General features: G+C 43.2%; 1 protein-coding gene across 1 annotated transcript in view; it reads right to left on the bottom strand.

The window, feature by feature from the left end:
* fhip1aa (FHF complex subunit HOOK interacting protein 1Aa) overlaps positions 1–25,427 on the bottom strand; it is a 28,907-nt gene extending 3,480 nt beyond the window's left edge. The window contains exons 1-11 of the mRNA XM_071519711.1: positions 25,237–25,427; positions 13,218–13,442; positions 8,238–8,912; positions 6,154–6,312; positions 5,948–6,034; positions 5,531–5,698; positions 4,556–4,635; positions 4,145–4,347; positions 1,846–2,865; positions 1,535–1,713; positions 855–975 (exon numbers count right to left, since the gene is read on the bottom strand). Coding sequence (XP_071375812.1) covers positions 855–975; positions 1,535–1,713; positions 1,846–2,865; positions 4,145–4,347; positions 4,556–4,635; positions 5,531–5,698; positions 5,948–6,034; positions 6,154–6,312; positions 8,238–8,912; positions 13,218–13,325 — 2,800 coding nt within the window. The 5' untranslated portion in view covers positions 13,326–13,442; positions 25,237–25,427. The remainder of the gene's footprint in view (positions 1–854; positions 976–1,534; positions 1,714–1,845; positions 2,866–4,144; positions 4,348–4,555; positions 4,636–5,530; positions 5,699–5,947; positions 6,035–6,153; positions 6,313–8,237; positions 8,913–13,217; positions 13,443–25,236) is intronic.
* Between the last annotated feature and the right edge of the window lie 364 nt (positions 25,428–25,791).

Below are 25,791 nucleotides of genomic sequence, written 5' to 3'. Positions count from 1 at the left end.
TTCCTGTTAATGATACCTCCATTCATAAATCATCTCAACCACTAAGGAGGATCTCGAGTAGCGGTGTTCAAAGCAAGTCAACACACATACAAGAAAGCAGGATGATCCAGTTAAGCAACTTGAAAATTCCCTTTAAAATCCTCATCTTAGTCAATTCTGTCTCTTATCTATGCACAAACAGTCTTTTTCTTTTTCTTTTTTTCTTTTTCTGTAACTTGTACAACTCTGAAGCCATTGGGAATCTAGTTCAGAAACATGCCTAAAACTTCAGGCCTCAGCAGAGGTTGTTTCTCAACTGCAAAGCCACATGACTAAATAAGATCAAGTAGAATTTATTCTGGTCCTAATAGAAACCAAAAAACATCTGATACTGAATACAGATTCCGCTTTAAACTTGCACTGTTTGATAGTGAGATTGAGGAACTCAGAGCCAACCCAGAGTTTATTTTCTAATTATCAGCAAGCCATCAAAATATGCCCCTAAATCTTATAAAAACACCATGAAAGCAGTTTCAGACCAACGATTCTCATCCTGACCCAACTGTTTCATGAGAAATATATCATGTTAATATCTGAAAACAGTGTCTGGAATAAGAATGTGAATGGTTTATTTTGCAACCATGAGTCTTAGGCCCAGATTTACTAAAACCTTTAATGGGTACAAAAACCATTACAATGTTCAGTCAGTACTAAGACTTGTGATAGGTGCAATCTGCTTGACCAATCAGGGGTTATGTCATTGGTATTGCACATGCTAAACGTTTTTGCACCAAAGAAAGGCTTTAGTGAATCAGGGACTTACTGTTAAAGGTCTACGTTGGCATACACTGTCTAACTGTTATTAGTGTTGTCACCTGGTGCTCTGAACGAGGTTTCCCTGGCTAGGAGCCAGTGTTGGGCGGCTGTGATCAGCTCTGGAAAGTCCTTCCTGGTTGCAGACAGCTGTTCTATCTGGTTCTTCACGGAGGCTAGGACCTGGAGGCACACATATAAAGATTACAACCATGTGTACAGTATTTATACTACTGCAGTTGAAGGAGAAATACACAGGACACACTAATGACGACTTTCAAACAGACTTTTATTTCCACGAAAAACCATTTCTTTTTCCTCAGTCCTGACTGAAATGAAAGTGTTGCAGCATGACCAATGCATATATTACTGATCTCCTTGTAACATTACCCTTATTGAACTAGTTCTGCTTACATTTGTCTGATTGTCTTGTTCAAAGATCTCTTGTTCAATTATACATGAAGAAAGAAAGCAGACTATACTGTATCTTACTGGAGGGTGGTTGGAAGAGTGTGCTCCAGTTTCACAAAGTGCATTATTTGTTCCTATTTTCAGTCTCACTTGTCAGAGGTAAGCTACTTGGTTTTGAAAGTTTGGAAGTTTCATCTTTCAGCAGCAGCAGAAGCATTTGTTTGCTTATTTGGTTTTTGTTCTTTTTTGTGTACTTGGTAATTATTCATAATTTCTCCTGCATATCACTGTCCCACACCCGCCCACCTACACATGCAAGCGTATATTTTACCTGGTATAGGGAGCGAACGCTGGGCTGGAAGACCATGTTGATGTTGAGGAGGAACGAGCGGAGCAGAGGCTGAGGATAGGCTGCCAACTGGGCCAGGATGCCGGTCAGCAACAAGTTGACATGGAGTGAGTTATCCAGCATGTTCTCCAGACGGGACAACAGCACACTGACAAAGGGACCTACAGAAAGACAGAACAGTAGAAATGGGGAATTAAGTTCCAGATATAGCTGTAGTGAACGTTTGCTAAAGAGCACCGTCCAAATACTCTTTTTTATTTAAATAATGAGGCTTGTAATTTCACTCATTCTACCTGTGAAAGGCACTGAATGGCTTCGACTCGCACTGCGAAGCTTGTTCCCAAATGGCGAATGCAGTTTCTCTGGTTCTGGTGTATCTGCAGAGAAGGAGCTGAAATCCATCTCCTCCTCCTCCTCCTCCTCCTCCTCCTCCTCCTCCTCTTGCTCCTCCATGGGGGCGATGGGGTTCCTGAACTCTCTGTCAGCCTTGACTGGACTTCCACCTGCTTCGGTGCTCAAGGTACGAATCAACTCCTCATACTGAGCCAAGAGGTCGTCACCCAACTCGGCAGCATTGGTGTTCTGGAGGTTTGAATTACAATCCGTTTGACCCTTGGCATTAACGTCTGAGCTATTCTTGCCGTTATCATCCATCATGGAGGACGGAAGTGTTAGGCTAAGTCCATTTTTGAGGAGAGCCTCTGGCAAGTCCGGTTGAGCTTCTTTTGATTCTGTCCCATGGGTTTTGTGCTTGCCACGCTCAGTGTCTCTGGTGTCTTTCTTGGCAACAAGATCATACACCATGACATCATCCTGGAAGTCAGACTCCTCAATGTAGGAACCTTTGACCAACATGATGGCTGTTCTCCTCATCTCCTGGATGTGCTTGGGAGGCTCAGCGGGAGGCAGCTGCAGAGGTTTACTCTCAGCAGCAACCTCGGCAGCCTGTACTGGGCAGGCGTCGTAACTGTCGTCCCACTCCAGCTCTAGCTGGTGAACGGAGGGCGGCTCGGTCTTCTGGGGCGGGCAGGGTCGAGGCCGCGGAGGCTGCTGCTGCGGAAGTCTCTTGGGCACCAACTGGGCTGGCCTAGCTTTAAGCCCCGCCTCCTCCAGCACACCGGGCTGGTACTCCTCAGGAGCGGGGTCCTCACCGTCATATGGAGCTGACCAAACCTGGCAGGCCCGTATGCAGCTGGAGATGCCCAGACGAGCATCGTAGAGGTAATGAAGATAACTGACATCCAAGTAGATTTCTGATCCGATGATACAGGAATTACCTGAGCCGTCCTCCTCTGAGAAGCTCTCCTTTTTCTCTGGCAAGACAGATAGGAAATGTTGATGAGTGTTGGCATGCAGCGCCTCAGCACAGCACTCATACAGAGCAGAACTAATGAGTTTGACAAGTAACTGCAGGGGGTAAACTGATTTAATAGACCTAAACAGCTGGAGATCTCACTATTTGATAATATACGCATAATCAGCTCTGTTATGTTAATGCCACAATTAAATCCAAATGAAGACCTTGGAGTGCACTGTACACAAAACAATATTTAGAAAAAAATTGGTAAATATAAACAAATTTCATGCCAATAATTAATTATATTCTTTTGCATAATACTTTTGTTTTCTGTCCATTACATTGCATAGCGCTCATTTAATCATCTCAGTGAGTGGCATAATCATGCTTTGCATTTTTCCTTTGTTTTGTTCTGTTTGTTTTGACTGCACACCAATATTAATGAGGTTAAAGCAAAAAGCCATTCAAATGATGTTATGAATAGTCGAATTTGCTGAGTGAATGTGTCTCGCAGCTGATCCACAAGCAGCATTACGCTAATTAAAGCTGCCTTAAATACTGCAAAGAGTGAAAAGCCAAGCAGATTAGAAATCTGGATCAAATGTCGTCTTAATTCACGCTGACTAATCTGCAGCACATACCATTGTATAATTCAAAGCACAAGGTATTCGGCATTCTCAAAGGGTGATATTATAAATCTCTTAACTCTCTTCTCCCCTGGAGCTGGCAGGGGTTCAGAGTCACAAGGACACTTCAGGGAGGTGGATGCCTGCTGACACAAGGGCTTGAAACTGGGTGAAGGACATTCTCCCTATTCAATACTCCACCCTGCTGCCCTACAACTAGTGTAACAATTATGAGAGGAACACATTACTAAAATGATCCTCATCATGAAATGCCTTAGCTATACACGACCAACCCGTCAAAGGTTTGGACACACCTGATTGAATGTACTATGTTTTTCATTATCTTAAAGCCATTTTGATCTAAAGGCTTGTGCTTAAATGCTTGAAATTAGTTTCTTTGACAAATTCTTCTTTCCAAAGCCTTTGTCTTTCCATCAAGGCAAAGGGCGGCTACTTTAAAGAATCTAAAATATAAGAGAGTTTTGATTTGTTTAACATTTTGTTTGTCACTGCGTAATTCCATTTGTGTTATTTCATAGTTTTGATTTCTTTACTATTGTTCTAAAATGTGGAAAATATTAAAAATAAAGAAAAATGTGGTGTGTCCAAACTTTTGACTGGTAGTGTACTCCATTTATAATACATCACACTCTTTAATGTCCCTCTTACCCATGGTGCCAGTGTTGTTGGAACTCTCTGCACCCTTGGACCAGAGGATGGAGTCCAGCTGTCGGAGGGGCGGGGGGCTGTGTTCGGGCGAGCAGCAGGATGGCGTCAGCGCCAGGATCTTAGCCGCCGACACCGAGTAGCAGTCCCTCTCCCTCACCACGCGTCTCTGACTCAACATCATGTGATTACAGGGGATCAGGTACCTGGGGAGGCAGATGGGAGTGGATCCTGTTAGGGAACTCAATGGGTGGTAGGGGGATGAAGACAGGGGAAAGACAGATGGCAACACAAGGCTACACTGTGGGGGGTACAGAGTAAAAGCTCATCAAAGGGTAAACCAATTAGATGTACCATGCTTCATAACTGAGGCAATTCAGTGTGTGTGTGTGTGTGTGTGTGTGTCCCACTCACCTCAATATGAGCTGCAGCATCACATCTTCACAGTATAAGCCAATGAGAGTGCGGAACAGTGCCAGTGACACTGTGCCCAGCTGGAAGAGTGAATGAAATGAAAAGATGCAATGAAGCACACGAAAACAATTGAGGATGACAGAAACAAAACCTGTTTCAAGTGCCTTATTTGATACAAAAATTATCAGAGTGTGAAGCAGAACCATTCAGGATGTTTTGTCAGTGTTTCAGTCATTTCTGCTTTAGCTAGCCTGCAGAGAGTCAGTGGGAACAAATTCTAGCTTGAACATTATATGCAGAATTTAAAGATAAGCCAGTTTTCTTCAGCCGAAAGCTCACAGCTATCACTAAAAATTGATGTCTCGCTCTGTACGATTCTGGAAAAAGAACAAGGTTGCATACGAAGTACCAGTTTTTGAAGTTATCAGACATCAAAGGCAAAACCAAAAGGGAGAATCAATAAAAAAACAACAGTTGAAATGTGGAATATTTGCATGTTTGTCAGTGTTTTTGTTGGCCTAAGGTCACAAATGTGAATGGCAAACATGTCCTTTATTATTCAGTGGGTTTCACGTGTACCAAAGCAAATATTGGAAGGAACACCTTGAGGCATCTAGCTGTTGAGCAGCAAAGTAAAGAACACATTATTCATTGATGTTAATGATGCCTTTCAGTTCTTACAAGCTGTTTGAACAAGACATCTCACAGTATATAGGCTTACTCTAAAATGCTGAAAGGCCATCACATATTAGTTGCCACTGCTAACAGGATAAGTCACTCTGACACTCTTGTGCATTACCATGGCAACAATCTGCTGGCTTTGGTGCTGACATTTTAAATATTACCATGGGACCCAATGCCTCCAGGGTAGTTTTTTTTGTTCCGGAGTTAACTTTTTAAACATCAGAGTCATATGAGAGTGCAGTGTGTGTGTGTGTGTGTGTGTGAGTGTGAGAGTGTGAGATCCTCCTGTACCTGGAAGGGGGTGTTGATGCGGCTGACCAGTGTATCTAAGATGTGGACGCTCTCGTGTCGGTGGAGGAGGATGAAGGACAGGAACGTCTGCAGCAGGGCCGGCTCAGACACACTCCTCAGGAAAAGGTCAAGGTAAGCTGTGGTGGTCATCACCTCTTCCAAGGTCAGCTGCATGGAGGGAGGAACCATTAGTCAGCACAATGTAGTGTGTGTGTGTGTGTGTGGTCAATGTACAGAACACATGAGACGAACACGTCAGTTACCAAGCCAATTGTATGAATCTGTAGCATCAGAGACATAAGCTCTTCTCTGTGTCCATATTGTTCATCACTACATAGATAAAAGATGACTGAACAATTTAAGGAGGAGGTGAAGAGGAGGAGGATGGAGGTGAAGAGGAGGAGGATGACTGCCAACCTTGTGGAGAGCTGGTGCTAGAACAGGCACTAGGAATCCATTGTAGATGTAGCCAACAAGCTGGTCTCTGATATCGGGGTGGGCCACCTGAGGAACAATAAAGACAAATGTCAGTCAAGCAGAAGGTCAAAGCCATTTACCGTGCGAGAACCTATTTTCCACGCGGCTGCCTGTGTGTGCAGCCCTCCCCCGTCACATATTTTCACCTGAATCACAGCGTTGCAGAACTCCAGCGAGTTGAGGAACTGGACGAGGGCCGGCAGCTGGAGCCAGTCCTCCCTGTGGAGGCAGTGCCACTCTTCGTTGGGCACCTCCAGCTTGGTGGGCAGGGAGGAGTACAGGCCGCTCAGCCCCGTGGCCAGCACCTAGGGGAGGGAAGACGAATCAGGGCAGTCAACAGACCGAGCATTTGTACTAAACAAGCGGTTACATAATGCTAGACAATGTCACCGGCTCAGGTGGTGGATACTGTTATTTGGGAAGGAGACCATCTGTTCACCTCTGTTCCATTAGCAAATGATAGCATGTCAAATCGTTACTTATGTTTATTCAGTTATTGATGATGCTGATAATGCACAAATATCCCAGCAGTTCATATAACGATGAAGCTCTCTAGCCTCTGAATGGTTTGTGAATGCATTCTGTCTCTGTTACAGGTTCAGGTTTGTCACAGAGGTGCTCTCTGTCAGAGAACTTTAAAAATGTCTACTGATGCTCAGCTACAAATCCATGGTGACTTGTCCCTGGCAATAATCTGCTGGTACCCTGCAGAGCAAAACTGCACTGTGGAAAAGACCGGGCCTATAGGATGTTGCGAGCTTGTTTGACTAATACTGTGGAAAAGGCAAACTTGGACATCATCTGATATATACAGTGTGATGAAAAATATTGTGACATAAAGTAATTATAGAGAGAATATTATGGGCTTCATTAAACATTAATGAAGCACTGTATGGCATAAATGATATATGCAGGGCTTTTACGCTGCCAGTTTTGCCTTCGGCTTTACGCCATGGATTTATACATTATTGAGTTACAATGTCATGAGTATATTCATATGCAGTATTCTGTGTTATACAGGCTCATGAGACTGTCATGAGCCTGACATTATTAAGACCTACAACACAATGTACTTTCCTAAATCATTTCTTCTTTTCCAGTGTTATGCACTGTAGATGTAAGCATGCCAGAACAGTAGCCTGCATTTCATCTTGTCTGTTCCTCCCCCTGCTCTCACACTAAGACAGCACACATATGGATTTATGCCTCCTATAGGTCAGCTTCGAGACCTTTATGAATATTTGAGCAGCACAGTCTTCCACTCTCCATCACATCTTTCCTTCCCTCAAAGATCAAAGCAATGATGGCGATACTTAAATTAACTATTTAGTAACACTCTCCCCTCCCTCAACAACTGCCATCAGCTTGCCCTTGAGCAAGGCAGTTAACCCCCTGTTGTTCCAGTGGAGTGGCTCAGTCGCCAACAATTAAAGACTGTGATTGCACTGGCCAGCTCCCAGCTGTAAATGTATGTAATTCTATGAATGTGAAGCAGGGTATTGCTGATAAAGCATATGCGCTCAGTAAAACCCTGCTATGGACAAGTTAAGATTTAAAAAGATGTATGGGATATAAAGATAAGAATGGCAGAAAATTATTTCCTTGGTGAGGTACAGTAACACTTTGTACTGAGAGAGTAAGACGTCTAACATCTACAGAAGCTACAGCTAGTGGCAATGCAGTGTAATATAACCGTAAGATGATCTTATCATTAGTTTTGCATTGATGTATGCGTCCTATATTCTATGCTAGATCATGCAAATGCTGGTGGCCTGTCAGTGAAACCAATTACAGTCACTCCTCTTGTTAAACACATGCTATTTTTTTGCTGCATCTTGTCTGCAGCAGTATTTAAATGGCAATATTTAAAACAGTACCATAATCTTACGAATGCCAGACATTTGCAACATTCAACAGAGGCAATTCAACCTCGTTTCTGGAAGGTCTATGAATTCATCTGCATATTTTGGCCGAGTATGACACGCCTACCCAGGGTCAAAGAGAAGTCAGGGATTTTAGATTGGCTGTCAGAATTAGAATGATTGCCACTTACTAACGAGCTCAAGGGCAGAACAGTACTACATACAAATGGATTAAGTCAGTAAAAGAAAGGAAAAAAGAGAGGCTGAGTGTGAGAAATAAAAAGCCACCGACACAAAAATGCAGTGAGTGAGCGAGAGCAAGAGAGAGAGAGAGAAGAAGGACCGATTCATCATGTGCGTGGACTGACCGGACAGAAGTAGGTGTTCTCTGCGATGTGTTTGGCCACGCGCTGGTTCTCAGCAGACAGCGACATGATGAGCAGCAAAGCATCTCTGGCTTGCTGGCCCACTGTGCCCTCCCTGTGGATGAAGGGGATGAGCAGGGAGAAGATGAGGAAGTTGGCCGCTCCCTGGTCCTCACTGGTGTGGAAGAAGAGCTCCAGAACCGAGGGGTCCTTCGCCAGGACGCAGCACAGTTGGTTGAGCAGCAGCACCAGCTCGGCCTCGACCTCCGGCGCCGCCGTGCCCGAGCAGGAGGACAGCAGCATCATGAGCGGCCGCAGGATGGGCTTGTGGTGCAGCAGCGGCTGGCGCGCTTGGCCCACCAGCATCTCGTACATCTTCAGCTGCTCCAGCTTCATGTCGTCCGTGAACTCTCGGCGCAGACTCCACACGAAGAGACGCTCCATCACGTTCTCCATCACCACAAACTCCAGGATGGGGCCCATGGCGCCGGCCTGGCCGCTGTCCTCCTCCATCAGCAGGAAGAGCATGTGCTCCACGTAGTTCTGCACAGCGCTCGCCTCGTCGCCCGGGACGGGGCCGAAACGCAGGCCAGAGCCGGCGCTGAGGCTGATGACACCCAGGGAGGGCAGGGTGGAGCTGCTGCGCAGAGGGTCATGCTTCTCTAGGATCTTCACCACCTGAGGGACAAGAGGAAGATCATTTCAACCAAACTCATTATGGCTATATATTCTTGATTGCTCATGCAAGCATTACAGTTGTAAACGTGGCTATGGCTACATCAATACAACCAGATAGAAAGAGACACCAAGCCAGAGGCTGTGGAATTAGATACTGTATACTACACAAATAAAGAGTTGTTCAGTAAAACATGAGGAGACAATGACACACTTCCTCTTTAACTGAGCCTTGGTGCTTAAAATTGTATCCAGGCTACAGCAGACTTCTAAAGGTTTTAAAACAGAAATACATGCTATTATGAAAGTAATAAGTCTTAAAGAGAAAGTTAATGAAGATATCAAGGCTTGCAATCGTTATATAAATCCACTTTCTTTTATTGTTCAAAATAAAAACATATCTCTTTAGAAAATAAGTAGGAAACATTATTGTTCCATTCATAATTCTAGCAGGATTTGTTTTTCCTTGCACCAGTTATGTATTGCAAACTCAGATAGGCCTAGTACATGTTGGTGAATTGTTTCTTTGTAGTAGCAGAGACATGACATAAGCCATTTGGTGGAAACCTTTAACCAAACCACCTTATAATACTATCAGTACTATAGGGTAGGTAGGTGCCTTATTACATCAATTCCCACTGGGTTGTCCCAAGGGGGAATTGTTGTAATTAGGCACTTACATTGGTAGTGAACCATATAGTAATAGTTTATATACTGTAGGGTTATACAGATTGCAATGTTTTAAATGATTAAGTCCTCTAGGCCTAGTATAACATAGCAAATGGCATAATAGAAATATGCACTTAAAAGTTAAAATCCACAGTATTTATAAACAGATGTCCATTCTGCTACTTTCTACCACTAATTGATACAACACAATAGTGATTCAACTTATACCCAGTTCAGGAAAACTTTTATATCTGTGTTCTAAACACCTGGACTCGGGAAGGTCTTTCCCAGGAAACATCTTCTGCTGTACAATAAGTGATGTGTTTTACATTTCCAGCAGACTCAGCAGCGCATTTTGTTGTTGTTTTTAAATAGAAAAAGAACTAGGTAGTTGGCATAACCAGTGATGGCCATCTGGGCTGAACAGACACAGAAACTGCCAGCAATTCAAACTTCAACAGAAAATCCAAGGAAGACGCCTGCTGACATCCCACAGCCCAAAAAAAAGGCTCTTGAGGATTACCACTTTCAGCACATATGCACTATTCTATGGACACTTAACCTATAGGTACAAGTCAGCATTTTCTTTTCAGCTGAGTTGATTTTATCTCTATGGGCAGTGCGTGTACCATGTAAAAGTACGACTCTCCCTAGCCTTTTCATGCTACATTTCTTAAGCAGCTGTATCCCTAATCTGCACGTAAAATCATCCCTTTATCCCACAGTTCACTATCAACTAAAATGGTGTGTAAATAGGCCAGCAGAGTACAGATAAACTCAGTCTGGTCAGCGCAGTGTGAAACGGCCCTTTGTGTAGCCAGTCCCTCCCTCGTGTAGAAACCAGAGTCACAACAATGATCCCAGTGTTCCCAGCCTGCCGCTGCTGCCATGACAATCGGCCGTCCACAGAGAACTGGGCACGGCTGACAGAAACGAGAGCACCCAGGTGAACGATGGGTGTCGACACAACAGCAGGAGTGAGTGATGGGAGGGTGGCCAAATGGTAGATAGGATGGAAGAGCAGTGATGTCACGCTGAAGTGAATACATCAGTCAACATATTCCCCCGCTGATGGTAATGTCTTGATATAACAGATTGGTCCAGGTCATCAAACAGGAGTACACTCATCAACTTGACAGATTTGTTAGGTGTCAAGTTGCATTAATAATGTATAACATGAAACAGTATTTGTGCAGAGCTACAGTGACAAGGAACAAACTGCCCAGAATACATTATCTACAGTTAAAGGTTCTTGGCAGCCCCAGCAACAACCAGCTCACTTTGCATGTCACAACAAAAACACAATGAGCTCTGTGACGCCTGGAGAGGGGGAGATAAGCCATTAGACGGCAAATGAATATAAAGCTAATCTTCAAATGAAACAGGGAGAGATTCTAATAGGGGGCAGGCCAGTGAACATGTTGCTCAGATTTCAAGGTTTTCCGAACTGAAACCAAAGTCAAGATCGCTCTTATCAAGCTACTGATTAACTAAGCGTGGAAATAAGACTCTGTAAGAGTAAAATTGCGCTGCCAATTTGCCTGAAGCAAAGGAGCTTTAATCTAGAACAGGGGGTTCTCATTTTTATCTGTTTACCGTCGGTAGATGGGACTAGTCAATTCCCTGTATTTTTGATTACAACAATGTGCATCCCAACCAAAAGAGTGCTAGTTAAATAAAACTTGACTTGACTAGTTACAAGCTTGCCACATAGGAGTGTATAGGTGAATAAAGCAATACTGTTTTTCATTAGCTGTGTTGATTTTATGTACACTGTTTTTTATTTAATTTGTTGGATGATTAAAGCGAAACAAAGGGATAACAGCTTTATTTCAAATAAGGGGAAACCTTACTTTGATGGAGTCTTTCAAAGTAAAAATGAGTAGGCCAACAGTATTACATTAAAGAGAGGAAGTAGAGGTAAAAAGAAAAAAATATTGGCAAAAGCCAACAGTATCTGTGCACTGTAGCAGATAGCAGAGCTTACATGTACGTGTCATTCTCTCCTTCTGATCATACAGGTCCGTACCTGTCCTAGATATGTTCCAAACTGAAGTTATCTGAACTGGGTACAAACATATTTATCCTCTGCATATAAGCCAACCATGGTTGCCCATCATGAATAATTAAAACATTTCTTCTTCAGGCTGAAGTTATGTCTTTGTAATTGCGTCTAAAGGAAAGGTTTTAGACAACATTCAAAAATCCGAAGTTAACGTGCCTTGTGGCCATATTGCCTGCTAAGTTTCAAGATGGATTTCAGGTTTGGTGGGGCTTTCTTCACCCTTATTGTGTGAAGGATTACTTACACGTTGTCATGTGTGTGAAATAAAAAAAAATAGTATGGTTTTGGGGTCAGTTTGATTTGTGTATGGGATAAACATCTGAGCAGAACAAGACAGAGATTAAATACAGAAATAAACTACAAAACCCTGCACAGTCCTATGACAGGGCAAGGTTAGCCTTCTTCCCTGGTTACCCTGCATCATATTCACTGCTTAGCCTGTGACTGGGCTAAATAACTCTAATGTCTTGCCTGTTAACTTCTACTACATAACTTCTACACTTGCTACTACAAGTAGCTACTAGTTGTAAAAAGTAGTGGGGTTTTTTTTACTTTGACTTTTTGTCTGTCTGTGCCTGCCAGTCTGTCTGTCTCTATGTGCAGCATGAGAGTAACAGCAACTCTTGTTTGTCCAAGACAAATTTCTCTGAGACCAATAAAGACTATCTTATCTTATCTTATCTTACCTTACAACTCATTAAATCTTAAAAGAATAAGCTCACTTACAATGGAGTATGTCAACATAATTATGAATACCTACATATCGTAAACACCAAACAAACAGTGTGCATCTTGCTACAATAACTTTAACCATAAAAACATATCAAACAAACTAATATTCTAGAATCAATTCCATTTCCTTCTCAAGAAACCGGGGAACTTGATACAACTCTGCTGGCTCTGAAAATACTTCCACAACCAATTTAAAATCACACAAAAAACTGAAATGGAAAAACGTTCCAAACAACTGCACTGATAATTCCCCACAAAAGAAACAGTTACTGTCAGTTCAACAGGAGCTTAGAGTGAAGTTAACACATGCACATTTCAACACAGACTAGAAAACGGCGACTCCTGGCCAAACCGCCACAACCACTGATCTAGAAGTATAATGCAGTTGTGAGTTGCCTGTACACTTTTTTTTTTACCCTAAATATCTGGCTCTTTGTCACTGTACATTAAGGTTATTCATCCTACTGTGGGAGGGAGTCGGCCCAGCAGCCAGTCAGGCCCCACAGGGGTTAACAGGGGACACATGCTGGAGGAAAGAGCCAAGAGTCTGAAACAGTCAGCTCCACATAGCCAAGATTCCACTGGCCACGACCGCACTGGAGCTTAGCGTCGGGACAGTCGTAGAGTGAGCAGCCCGAGTCAGTTTCTGAATGTTCCCAGGGTTCGAGGCAGAAGTTTAGCAAAATTTGGGTCTTGATAAGAACATCCTATGCATTCTTTGCTTGTGTTGATGTGTTGTTAGTGTAAAAGCCTTAAGTTAAGTGTTAAAGAACAGTTTAGTTGAGATTTGGAGAGCCGAAGCCAAGATATGTTGCGAATATTTGGAGTTCTGGTAGTTTTACCTGAGCCCAGTGGTTCTTGAACACAATCATGCAGGTCTCTGGGTCCACCCCTTTCAAGACCAGAGACTGCCCATCTCGGTTTCCGTTGGCAACCATGGAGGCCATCATGGTGACCAGGTCATACGTGGGCTAAACCATGTCACAGGCGGGAGAGGGAGGAGAGTCCTCACTGCTCACTGGGTGCAACCATCGCCACAGCAGCAGGAGGAATAATCACATGGGGATCTGAGGAGGCAGAAAAAGACACATTTATCACAAAATGTTATTGCTTCAGCATATACAAAATAGCAGGATATGATGCTATGATATATGGTAATTGCATACTCCCTCTCTGTCCCTCTCTCTCTCTCTCTCTGTCTCTCTCTCTCTCTCAGCATGGCTAGACAGCAGCTATGACAGGCATGCAGGAAGGAGAACAATAACAGGCACAGTCAGATGACTCAGTAGAGGAGAGAAAGGGACACATTTCTTGTGGCACACACACACACACACACATACACACACACACTAGCTAGTCCTCAGCTCCGAGAGTTGCCTGCCACACTCTGGACTTTGGACTGAGTTGTCAAATTGCTTTTGGAATACCTCATGCCCCTGACATCACTTTCATTACAGAAGCATTTTTTGACATCAGAAGGTGAACGGCAACTGGGTGTGAACTATTCCGGCTGCATGTGGCGAGATAGGGGAAAAACATGAAGATTTGCTAGTCTCGTAGATCAGATAGGAACGGCATGTAAGCTACGCTGACTGAAGAAAATATCCTGAGAAAATATTTAACAACATTTCATGTCAGTGAGGTCTGCATTGCTCACATTGCTTGTCTGCATGAAAAATAATGATTATTTTAGTTGGAAATAGCCACTGGCAGCTTTGCAGATCTGTTCCAGCACTAAAGTTTACTTGTTAAATACTCACACACAGGCACCGTGGAAATTTGGATGGTGCCTACTTTTTCCCCAGAAGTGAACTGTGACAGTCGCATAATACAGTGACAGACTTGGGGGTAGAGATAGAAACGGGATCATTTGTTGTTTTCCTTGGAGAGTCCATTACTGGAGAGACTGTGACTGTTAAAACACTACAGAGGCTTTCTTTGACAACATTGGGAACGGAAGGAGTGTAGCGTTTGGCAAACAGGCAAATGTGAATTGCTGTGGAACAGGGAGAAAAACAAGCATCTAGGCTGTACAGAATACTCTAATTCCCCCGTCACTGGCCAGGTATAGGCCAGCGCTTCAGGAAGAAGGATATTTAGATTCGCCTTATCTCCCCGTGTTTCCTGTAGTTGCAGACAGTGAATGGTCACGATGACTATCATTCCAACGCAAAATGATGTCATTGGTCAAACGCCTGCATGTGAAGTGCAAACCCCTGGAAAATCACAGTCATGTTCCAGAGATCCTATCCATAAACAGACTTGGCAATGATGTATTCCTCCCTGTCCAACAATAGAAAATATTTCAAACAAAACAAACTTCATAGCAACCCGCAATGTAGCTAAACAAAGACACCAGTGAGTTAGTTCCTTTAACGAGTCCAATTCTGTCTGTCTCAAAACATGAAAACAAAGTTAGGACAATATTCATCATTCACACACACACTATGCAATACAGGAGGATATGGGCTGTGTCACCACGGGGGATCAACTGTAACACACGCAGCAGCTGCACACCACAATCTCAAATTAGAGCTCCTGGTTCCTGCCCCTAAAACTGCCTCTTGACCAATCACGGCACGCCCCTGCTTTTTGAATGAACTCTGCCCCAATAACACATGAAACTTCACAACCAACCACAGAGCTTAGGCTTAACGGGCACACAGTCAAACTCTAAGTCAAATTCTACACCGCTCACATCTGCTTTCAGTTAGAAGAGAGTGCCGGCTGGTTGGATTTTTTTTTTAGGAGGAATGTAAAGGGAAAGTGTGTCAGATTGGAATTCTTACCTACGCTGAATGAAGCATTATGTGCTGCCTGAAGCCTTTAAAACTTCTGAACGGCTAAGCGGTCGGACGCAGACCTCATTCTTTGTCCCGTTTGTCACATAAAAGGAGATGGAAGATGTCTGGAGAGCGGAGAGAGCAGCTGACACTGTGGAGCTGAATGTCAAGTGTGTGAGCGGTGAGGTATGGGAGGAAGTAACTGGACGTGAGTAAGGAGCTTAGAACGCCACTTGGATGGAGAGAGAGGAGGTTACAGGGAGGGGAGGAGGAGGAGAGACGGCACAGCAGCAAGGAGGGGGAGGAGAGAGAGGAAAAGGCTAAGAGAGAGTCAACAGAAAACAGCTACAATGTTCACATCCATACAAAAATAAAGGCTGATCTAACTGCAATATTTCTGAGGGAATACAACATCGACATCCTCTCTATCGTCATCCTCCTTCGTGGAAGAATAACACCATTGTCCCCTCCAATTAGTGTTGTGATATAATTGGTGTCCCTTCGCAGCTATGAGAGGCCCAACACATTCCCCAAACACTATATGATTCCCCACTCCAACACCAGTACTGAGCCACCAAGGGAATCACGTCATGTGACACAGTAGTATAACTCTCGACGTTTAATTTATACCGCTGAGTATGTACTGTACCTCACATGCTGTGTGTGCTGTACTGCTGGTGTATTTGCCAATAACAATTTTAAAAAATGTGGGTTTCCTTTTATAATAGTGTGATATAGTGTAGTGTGAGTAAGAGAGAGAGAGAGAGAGAGAGAGAGAGAGAGAGAGAGAGAGAGAGAGAGAGAGAGAGAGAGAGAGAGAGAGAGAGAGAGAGAGAGAGAGAGAGAGAGAGAGAGAGAGAGAGAGAGAGAGAGAGAGAGAGAGAGAGAGAGAGAGAGAGAGGAGAGAGAGAGAGAGAGAGCTGTGTGCATGTGTGGGCGACAATGCTGAGAGGAGTCATCAAGCCCTCATGTCGTTCAGGCTGTTTTTGAGCCTTTCCCTGAACCGATCCTGCAGTTAGTCCTCACATAAATCTTGCCATCATCTTAGTTTTGCTCCTTCACTCCTCTGGAAATCCAAAACAGCCCGTCTCGAAGGAGACGGCCGTCTCGAAGGAGACGGCAGTGTGTTTTTACACTGCGTTACTGAACCTGGGACACTGCAGCTACAGGGAGGTCGACCCACCCCCGCCGCCCCTTCACCACAGTTGTGTTTGCACCAATACAATATAGCACAGGTCAGCCGCCTACAGGAAACTAATATTACAGATACTCTTGTTCTGGCTGGGAGGGATTTCAGTTGCCTGTACCCCTGTCTTAGATTTAATTCCCACTTCAATCTAGGCCTTTAGCCCAGTGATCACATAGATCTCTGAAGCCAACTGGAGCGGCTGTGTGTCTGATTGTAGCAGAACAACAGACTGCTGGATTAGCCTGATGCAGGCAGTGATTAGCTCCACTCAGACAACAATACACTGGCAACAACTGCCTTCCGCTCACAAATATACAAGGAATATTAAGTTCCTCTGCACCAGCACATAACTGGTCCAGTTATCCTCTCTAGGAGCAATTTAATTAAAAAGAATATGGACATAAAGTCACACAGTCACCTTGTACAGAGTGTTAATAATCTAAACACATGACATGTTCAGTTATTTGGCTAATTCTAAATTTGCTTTTGTACAAGACTTGGATTTAGCAACACAGACACACAACTGAGACTAAGCAACAGAGCCAAGCCTGTGATACAGCCCGGGGAAATGAGGGTGCGAAATATGCAGGTTTCCACCCAGCACAACAAGAACGATGCGTGTTTTTACAGAATGAAATTAAGCTAGCAAAGGCTTATTAAGAAAGTCATGACCCAGATCCTGCTCTCATTCACATACTGTTGTCAGATGCAGGGAGAGCCTACAGTAGCCCAGAAGACACACTGAGGATGGTGAAGAGCCAAAAGAGGAGATGCTCTACTTGCTCAAAATAACCCTAAATACAGTAGAGCCAGAAATAGGGCAGCCCTTTTTATAGAAAGATGATTATAAGTCGGAATATAGCAGGTTATTAAAAATACATCTTTTGTGTGTTTCTCTATGGTCTGGTGCTCAAATTGTCTTGTGGGTATGCAGTACTGTGTGTGTATGTGTCTACACGAGTAAGGGTCTTGTCTGTTTACAGTCTGAAACTGTCTGCATACTAGTCCCTTCACTAAGTAAACCTTGCTGGATTCTCCTCAGCTTGGCAATTTCCAATTATCCAATTATGGCAATTTGGTAATTGCACAAATTTGTTGTTTCCATGTCTCCACAGGCCAGAAGCCAGAGAAACAAGTATCAAGGACATGGACATTTCTGTGGAAAGATGCAGTCAACTGCACCCTTTCTTCCCTGGACTTCATGCGATTTCCCAAGGCCATATTTTTAAGAAAGACACACAAACATACACACACATACCAACCCTAATGAATCTTTATCACTGTATGTTTTTTTTTCTAGAATGTTTCCCTTGTGTAACTATGGATCCTTCCTTTCTACCTAGCATGATATCTCAGACACCACTGAGCAGATGTTGAAGAAACGTGGAGAAATTATTCATCTCATCACTGTGTTTCATGTTTTAAATTACGCTGATTTGCCCAAGGAAGGCGCTACCATTACAGGTCAAACATGTTTACTGTTGCCATGTTCTGTATAGAACAATGAGCTCTGATGTAATTGACAAAAAACAAAAATAAAACAAAAAAAACTGCCCCTTTTGAGTGCTGTCTATCAGTCACATCACACAGCCTAGCTGTTCTTTGATATTACCATGCTTGCAAGCCTGTAAACTCAGTGTCCTCTCTCAACAGTGACAGCTAACTCACATAACTACATTTCATGCAAGAATGCTGTTGCTATCCAGAAGAAGAGATGAATATGATAGAAAATAGGATGAATAACAAACAAAACAAACAACAAAGATGCCCTAAATAAGAACACATGGATCTGACAATAAAGTTTGTAAGGCCACATGGCTTTGAGGGATTATTTCCTGGCTGAGCCATCTCTTCCAGTGGCTGTCAGGTGATTGACAGGAAGCAGAACGTAACGTACAGTAACACACACACTGATATGACAACACCACTCAGGCACAATGACATAACAACAGAACAGAAAGTCTGACAAAAAAAATATTAAGGCTCCAAGTCTTGTGCACAAGTGAAGCATAAGACACCATGCACCGTGACACAAATTGTAGCATGGATTCTTTTCCCTTGCTATGTGCTGGGCTAAGAACGGCTCTGGCAGCATCTAGAGGCTCCGGCAGCTAAGCTCATCTCCTCCAGATTACAGCAAAAGTGTTTGGCTCATCATTGTGTACAAGGAATTAGACGAGAGCCTTGAGTTGTTCCAAACAATACAGTTTTTGCTGAAACATGTCACATCTTTCCTGCGTTGCCAACTGCAAAGTGTAAGTACCGGCTTAAGTTATTATTTATTATTATTACTACACAGATATGGCAAGAAGTTGGACGCTCTCCATTCTATTAATGCAGCATCACTTAGAAGGATTTTCCTGGGTGGTGGTGTTACATAAAAAGCAAGATGCTCTTTTCTGCTCACTCCCCACTCCCAAGGTAAACATGATAAGAACACAAGACAAAACGGGCTTGGCTATCATGTTGCACCACCTTATTGTCCTCATTGTTCAACTGGTGTGTGTAGAGAGAGGCAAAGGAGCTTCAGAAGCACCGAAAGAGCACATAAAACCCCTGACAGGAGCAAACAGAGTAAAAAGTAAAAAAGAGTAAAAAAAATAAATAAAAGGAAATGCTTTCCGATGGAGGTTTTGTCATCTTTTTCTGATCTGGTTTCTGGTATTGTGAGGTTTTCAACATCCCAGGAGGTTTCACCCCTTAAGGCGTGGTCCGGACAAATAGCTCAAAAGCCAGCCACACCTCAAGTCACTTGGCTGCTGAAACTTGGCTGCAGTAGAGCACAAACGCAGCATACATTACATCATCTTTCTTGCTGAACACGTTTTAAAAGTCCAGGCCAGGGATTTGACATTTATGAACCAAAAGGTCTTACAAAACATCTTACAGTGAGAATAATCAACTCACTGTAACAAGTATTTTAAGTAGCTCTTAAAATGAACTATGCAAAAACACAGGCATTTTGATACAAGCTAGACCCAGTCCCTTTCTCATGTTGCCTTTTGTCTATGGCTAGGCATTGTGCTTGATAGATACTAGATCATTACCTCCAGTTGTCAAGAGAAAAACGACTGTCCTCTGAGATACCATTTGTCCTGATCCAGCCTTACCAATGGCCTACTCCTCTCTTCTAAAGATGGCACTCACAGAGGGGAAATCTATAGTGGCCAGGTGGTCGCCATGGCAACCCAGTGACAGACAGGGCCATTAAAGTGATAGCAGCTGTTGAAATATTTAGGGCTACAGGTGAGGCCATTGAAGGGCCAGATAGCGCCTGGCATGGCTATTTATAGTCCTCACCATCCTCACCCAATCAACAACATAGTGGGAGGCAGAAAGCCATCCATATTCTTATCTACGTCTCCATTCCCTGTAGCCAGGGGGGCAGTGACCACTTTGTTGGACCATCCATCTTCAGGAGAGGCAGGCTGAGATTGAATTCATGGTCAGAGACCTCTGGGGAATGACTTCAAATCTGGAGCCAACCAAATTTTAAATGGACATGACCGTGACCTGAAAAAATGACCCGTTACTCGGTAAATCAGGTCATAGCCATGTTATATGTAAAGACTAATAGAACTGATAGGGAGGTAAAATATATATATTCCTACATGAAGATTAAAATGTTAAGTTATGCCTAACTATTGTAATTTTCACTGCTAAATGACCAATTCTTTCACTTCAAAAATAACTTTATTAACATTATTAAAGCCCATGATGGACTCTTCCTAAAACAAAACCAAAGCAGCACAGGCCCAACAGGTGCTGAGTAATGACTGCAGAGGCTACAACTAGCTTATCAGATAAGACTGTGATTATGTAAGCAGATATAGTGCTGCAGCACTGCATTCTGTGGATATTAAAGCACAGGCGAAGGCTAAGGGTGTTGGCTGGTGTGTTCAACCCATACTGGTTTTAGCCACAGGCTGTTCCTACCATGTTGCTCAGTGATCATGGGAGGAGACTCATTAACATGTCCAAACACACACACTAGCCTACTTTACCTGGGAGGGAAGATGAGGAGGAGAAGGTGTGGAATGAAGGGAGCGACTGACTGGTATAAGAGAAGGTCAACAAGCACAGGAGGAGTGCCAAACACCCTGCAGGGAAAACATTCATTTACTCATGCTATGATAGAATACACCGCTCCAAATACTGCGCCCTTAAAAGTAGATGAAGGCCGACAGAGGCCAACCAGAGGACACAAGAGCCCATATGCCACATTGTTAAGATCAAACACATGTGGCCGGCTTAATATGTGCTGCAACTCTCTTTAGAGAAGGGGGGATACAGGTTCTAGCTCATTCTACACTGGAGAGATAAGGCTTGGAATGGGTTTTACTGTAGACAGAGACAGATGAGAAGCCACAATAGCAGAATAGAGAGGACTCAACTGCAGGTTCGGTGTCCGGCTTCCTGCCATTGATATTGGCAAAGTGAGATGTGATCCTTGACCTGTGTGTGCATGTGTCTATGTATGCCTCTCTGTGTCTGTGTGTGTTTGTGTGTGTGTGTGTGTATGTATTGATCTGTGTGTGGTGCGGCTGCCAAACACCACCCAGGGAGTAAGGTGTTACCTTGGATAACATTGTAGAACACCGCAGAAGAAGATCACAAACCCACAGTCTCCATGTTTTGTTTTTTTTAATTTATTTTCTAACATTATAACCAACAGTTTGCCAAATTCTGAGTAAGGAGTATCGTCGATTTTTCACTTACTAAATTATTGCATGTATGTACACAATGTGGACTGATGAGATCACTCCAACTGGCTCTAGTCCTATTCCCAAAGGACAATAGACCACTGTTGGCAATAAGAGTGTGTTTAGTGTGGGTTTATCCTATCTCCATCTCCTGCTACTTCCTCTACAACTCGTTTGCATCATACCTCACCAGCTGATAAAAAGACAGTCGTGTTTGCGTAGGGGATGGAAGGAGGGGGTGGAGAGAGAGAGAGGATATGGCATATCTGTTAAGTTCAGAGCCATTATCAAAGGCAAGAGATCGAGCCAAGCTGCAGCACCACACTCATATCATGTAATTCGCCAATCAGATCATATTGTGAGACCAGAGACAGTGTTTTTGATATAAATATGTGGCCTGTTATCGCGTGCTTTAACTTTAGAGAAGCTATGACACAAAGCGAACTCTCCAGGTGGATTTTTGTTTTTACGTTAGCTCAGCAGATGCCAAAATGCCTGTCAGGCTCATCTGTCTCAAATATTTACCTGGGTGGAGACAATTGTGAGCCTGTGTTTTTTTTTTCTCCAGAGTCATCTTTAAGGCAAAATAGATGCAAATTCAGGTGCACGGCTTTACGTCAAAGTAGTGCATGTTTGCCTCTACAGCTAGTGGGTAATAATTACTACAGTTTTTGTCAATCACTGACTTTCAAAGACATACTGGTGGCTGCATAAACATTGTAACTTGTACATTCATTCTTCCACAATAAAAGTGGTTAGACCAGATTTAATCAGTTTCATAATCCTCTAAAGAGATGCCATGGAAGAGAGTGTGTGGGGGAAAAAAGGCAATTCTTTCTAAATATCACTCCAGTAAGTTGGCACATAGTCTAACCAACACATGGACCACTGCCAAAAACACATACAGAGGTTTGGAAGATTAACAAAATAATAAATCCCCAATCTGGATCTTTTGTTGAGCATGTACACACACATTCCTAAAGGGAAGTACTTGCTGATTGAAAATTACCTTCACAAATTCAAGATCCTGTTATAAGACACCCCCCCCCCCCCCCCCACACACACACACACACACACACACAAACACACAATGCTACATTCTATACAAACTATCAAAACGTGAAGAAACCACTTACAGCACCAAAAATACATCTACAACTCATATTTAACTGTCAATCATTGAATCTAGGGCATAAGTTAAGAGGGAAAGACGTCTCCAGTGAAATGAGCATGAATAAAATAAGCAGTGATGGGGTGATACGGGACACAGGTAGCGCTGTGCTCTGGATTGAGTCTTTAACAAAGACAGCCAGCGGCCCGCACCACATGACTCTTTTGTTGTCAGTCACTTCAGGGTCGGTGTGGGGGCTCAGGGCCGGGCGGGGCGGGGGTAATCCCAAACACGGGATAAAGCTGAGCGGAGCACTGAGTCCATGGTGGGAAAGGGAAAACAGGTTAGCACACACACACACACACACACACACACACACACACATATGCACAAACACAAACACACCTGCTGGCTTGGTGACTCTGGCACCTGTTCAACTCTTCCACTTACAAAGTTCCAAAGATTTCCTGCCAGTGTATGCTGTTCTTGACTGACCACCTTGCAGAGCTTTTGTTCCTTTACACATCTATTTTAGTTAAATATGTCTACATGTGTTAATTTGCATATGTGTGTGGCCAATGCAACTGTTCTGTGATCTTTCCAACATTTCCACATCTAATCTGATTGAGAGAGACCACAGTCATAACTTATTTAGTTTTTGGCCTGCAAAGCTTGCAATCAGATACTGGTTGTCTCCCTGTTGTTTAAGTGAAAAAATATGATTAAAAGCAATTCTGATTTAAAACAGTGACTTTAAAAAAAAACATTTCTTTTCTCAGCAGCACAACAGTGTTCAGTCATATTCTGTTCACTATAAGCAGCAGCTAGCCAGGTGAAACTAATGAGATCACTGTCACATAACTTGTGACATAGAGCTATACATCTAATCACATCAGTATGACCGTTATTCACAGTCTGGTGTGATACAGACTCACTACAACAGACATCTTGTGCATGCATAGCTTGGTTTCAGGTCAATAAAGTGAGCCAAACAGACGTTCCACTATGTGAACATGGCTGCTCTGTGTAAAATGGACCAACATCTGTCTCTAAGAGCTGGTTACCTCCGCCACGGAGGTTATGTTTTCGGTGCCGTTTGTTTGTTTGTTTGTCTGTTTGTTTGACTGTTAGCAGGATTACGGAAAAACTACTGGCCCAATTTTCATGAAACTTCGTGGAAGGGTGTAGCATGGGCCAAGGAAGAACCCAATTAATTTTGGAGCAGATCCGGATCCGATTCACCAACAAGCAATAATAGCACAAACCTTGGCGGAGGTCTGTGCTCTCCGAGTGCCCTTCTAGTTTTTAATGGTTTTGTCCCCTCTGAATATAATCAGTAATCGTACAGATGATTAATTAGCACTTAACACTTTTCTTCAAGCCCCATTCTTCATATCAAGTTCCAAACACTTGTTTCATAAAGTCTTAACTTGACTGGGTTTGCATTTTTACACCCCGTCAGTGTTTATGGTAAACCTACTTAACATTTAACATGTCATTATGAGAAGTGGAACTTATGGTTGAGATGTTGAGATGTAGGCCTGTAGCATTACTGCAGTCTCTGGTGTGAAATACTGTAGATTATAAGGCTGAGCCAGTGTGTAACCAGTTGTGAACAATACAGATCAGACCATATAAATTTAGACAGCATCAGAGAGATTTCTTTTACAACATTTGTGATTAAGTACCACTCATGGTGAGCTCTGTAAAATCCAACTGACAACACAACCACAACACACCACTTCCCCACATTCATCATAACCTCATGCTTTCACATCCTTTGCAGTCGGAGCATTTAGGAAATACTGCCTAGATGGGTATATTATATAAACCCATAACTCTTTACAGACCTGCTCTGCCATCCCTTCAAACCAGGTCAGCTCTGGTCAGTGTGCAAGAAAGAGCCACTGCTAATGTCCCAGGGGCCTGGACTTCAAAGAGCATCCACATAAGGACCGTTTTAAGACCAGCTCATTGTCCACACCAGCCGCAAGTGATGATGACATACGGATGTTTGTGGAGGATGCTTCTCATAATAAGCCATAGACAGTTTAGGGGATCACCTTTGGGGTTAGGCTGGTTGACACTAAGGGAAAGTGGAAATTCATATCGTGAGGCAATAAATGAGACAAATAGAGGATGAGGGAGCCCATCAGGCCATTTCTGTATAGAGGGAGAGAACCTGAGCAACACACAACAACAATAACTACTTCCCAGCCTATTTTAGACATTCACGCCTGACATCACCTAAAACTTGCCTGAAAAGCTGAGGTCACATCAAGTTATTATGAATAACATTGATTTTGCAATATAAAATTGCCTCTGGAAAAGAACACCTGTATAGGAATGACACACACACACATACACAACAGTTTGTTAAATAAAAGATGGCTAACCATTAAACATTGATGCTGTTTGTTGGAATCAAGTAACTCAATACCCCTATACCTTTCTTTCTTCTTCACCATGGAAATTTGAGTCCACAACTCGTTTCAACAATGGCCTACTTAGAAAAAAGGAAGGCAAATCAATGTGCAGGTAGGCTGCACTACAGGCTTCTGTGCAGCTATAAAAATGAATTGATCTGGAGCTCACAACAACAGCACGTGGGAACAGCAGATAAAACACATGCAAGAAGTGACGTGGGGCACTAAAGAGTTACTGCAAGATTATGAAATTTTTTTTGTCTCAACCACAGGTGAGGAGACAACAGTGAAAGGAGTGTTCAGAAAACTCATAATTGGCTATATTTTAGATTTACATGGTGCTAACTTAAAGCGAATGCAATAATACTGAAATTAAACTAATCCGTATTTTACTGGGGACTCCCCAGAAACCCGTCAAGGAGCCCTCTAGGTCCCCGGACGCAGCAGTTTGGTTCCCTCTCCTCTACCCCCATCCACCCACCCGCATATGTCAATCACAGCGTCCGCAACAACTGTCAAAGAAACTGAGCATGAAAACACACACACACACGGTCCGACAAAAACAGGACTGCCACGGTCAAATTGTGATTTTACAGGTAGGTAAAGCTGTGAACGAGGCCCGCTGTGTTTTCTTCTCTCTCTCTCTTACCGTATAGGACGGATCCTCTGATTGGAAAGAGCGCACAACAGTTTGAGCGACGTCCACCCAGTTCACCAGCTTTCCACAAACACAAAACGCAGTAGATCCTCTCGGAAAGAACCGGCTCACTCTTTTCCACCGGTTACTGCTCCATAATGTTGCTTTCAATAAGAAGACACTGAGGCGTTGTTATGTGTTACCAAGCTACTTAACCTGGACCGTAGCGAACATAGGTGAAGCCGCACTAATCCCCATTGAAACGCTCCTCCCCTTATGCCGGAGCAGTCCGATGACAGCACACAGTCAAGTCCTCCGTGGAGGAGTTGTTACTTGTAGAGGATGATGCATGTGTGTAATTTGATTTTCCCTTACGAAAAAAAGTATGCTATTCCTATAATTAACTTGAAGATGTCACTGTGTATATATAGCACAGCAAAACTACAGCTAAATCACTATAGGAATATTATAGAAAAATATAAAGATACCATATGGAATGAGAAAATAGGCCTACCATAAAGATTAGGTGACTATAAACTCACTGTTGAGTACCGCAGACAGACTATG

The sequence above is a fragment of the Centroberyx affinis genome, unplaced genomic scaffold, assembly GCF_046629955.1.
Source record: "Centroberyx affinis isolate AG114_WGS23_722 - 3 ecotype Tasmania unplaced genomic scaffold, CSIRO-AGI_Caff_v1 ptg000723l_1, whole genome shotgun sequence".
Lineage (NCBI taxonomy): Eukaryota > Metazoa > Chordata > Actinopteri > Beryciformes > Berycidae > Centroberyx > Centroberyx affinis.
Note: the sequence above shows the minus strand (reverse complement) of the source record. Positions and strands in the feature narration are given on the sequence as shown.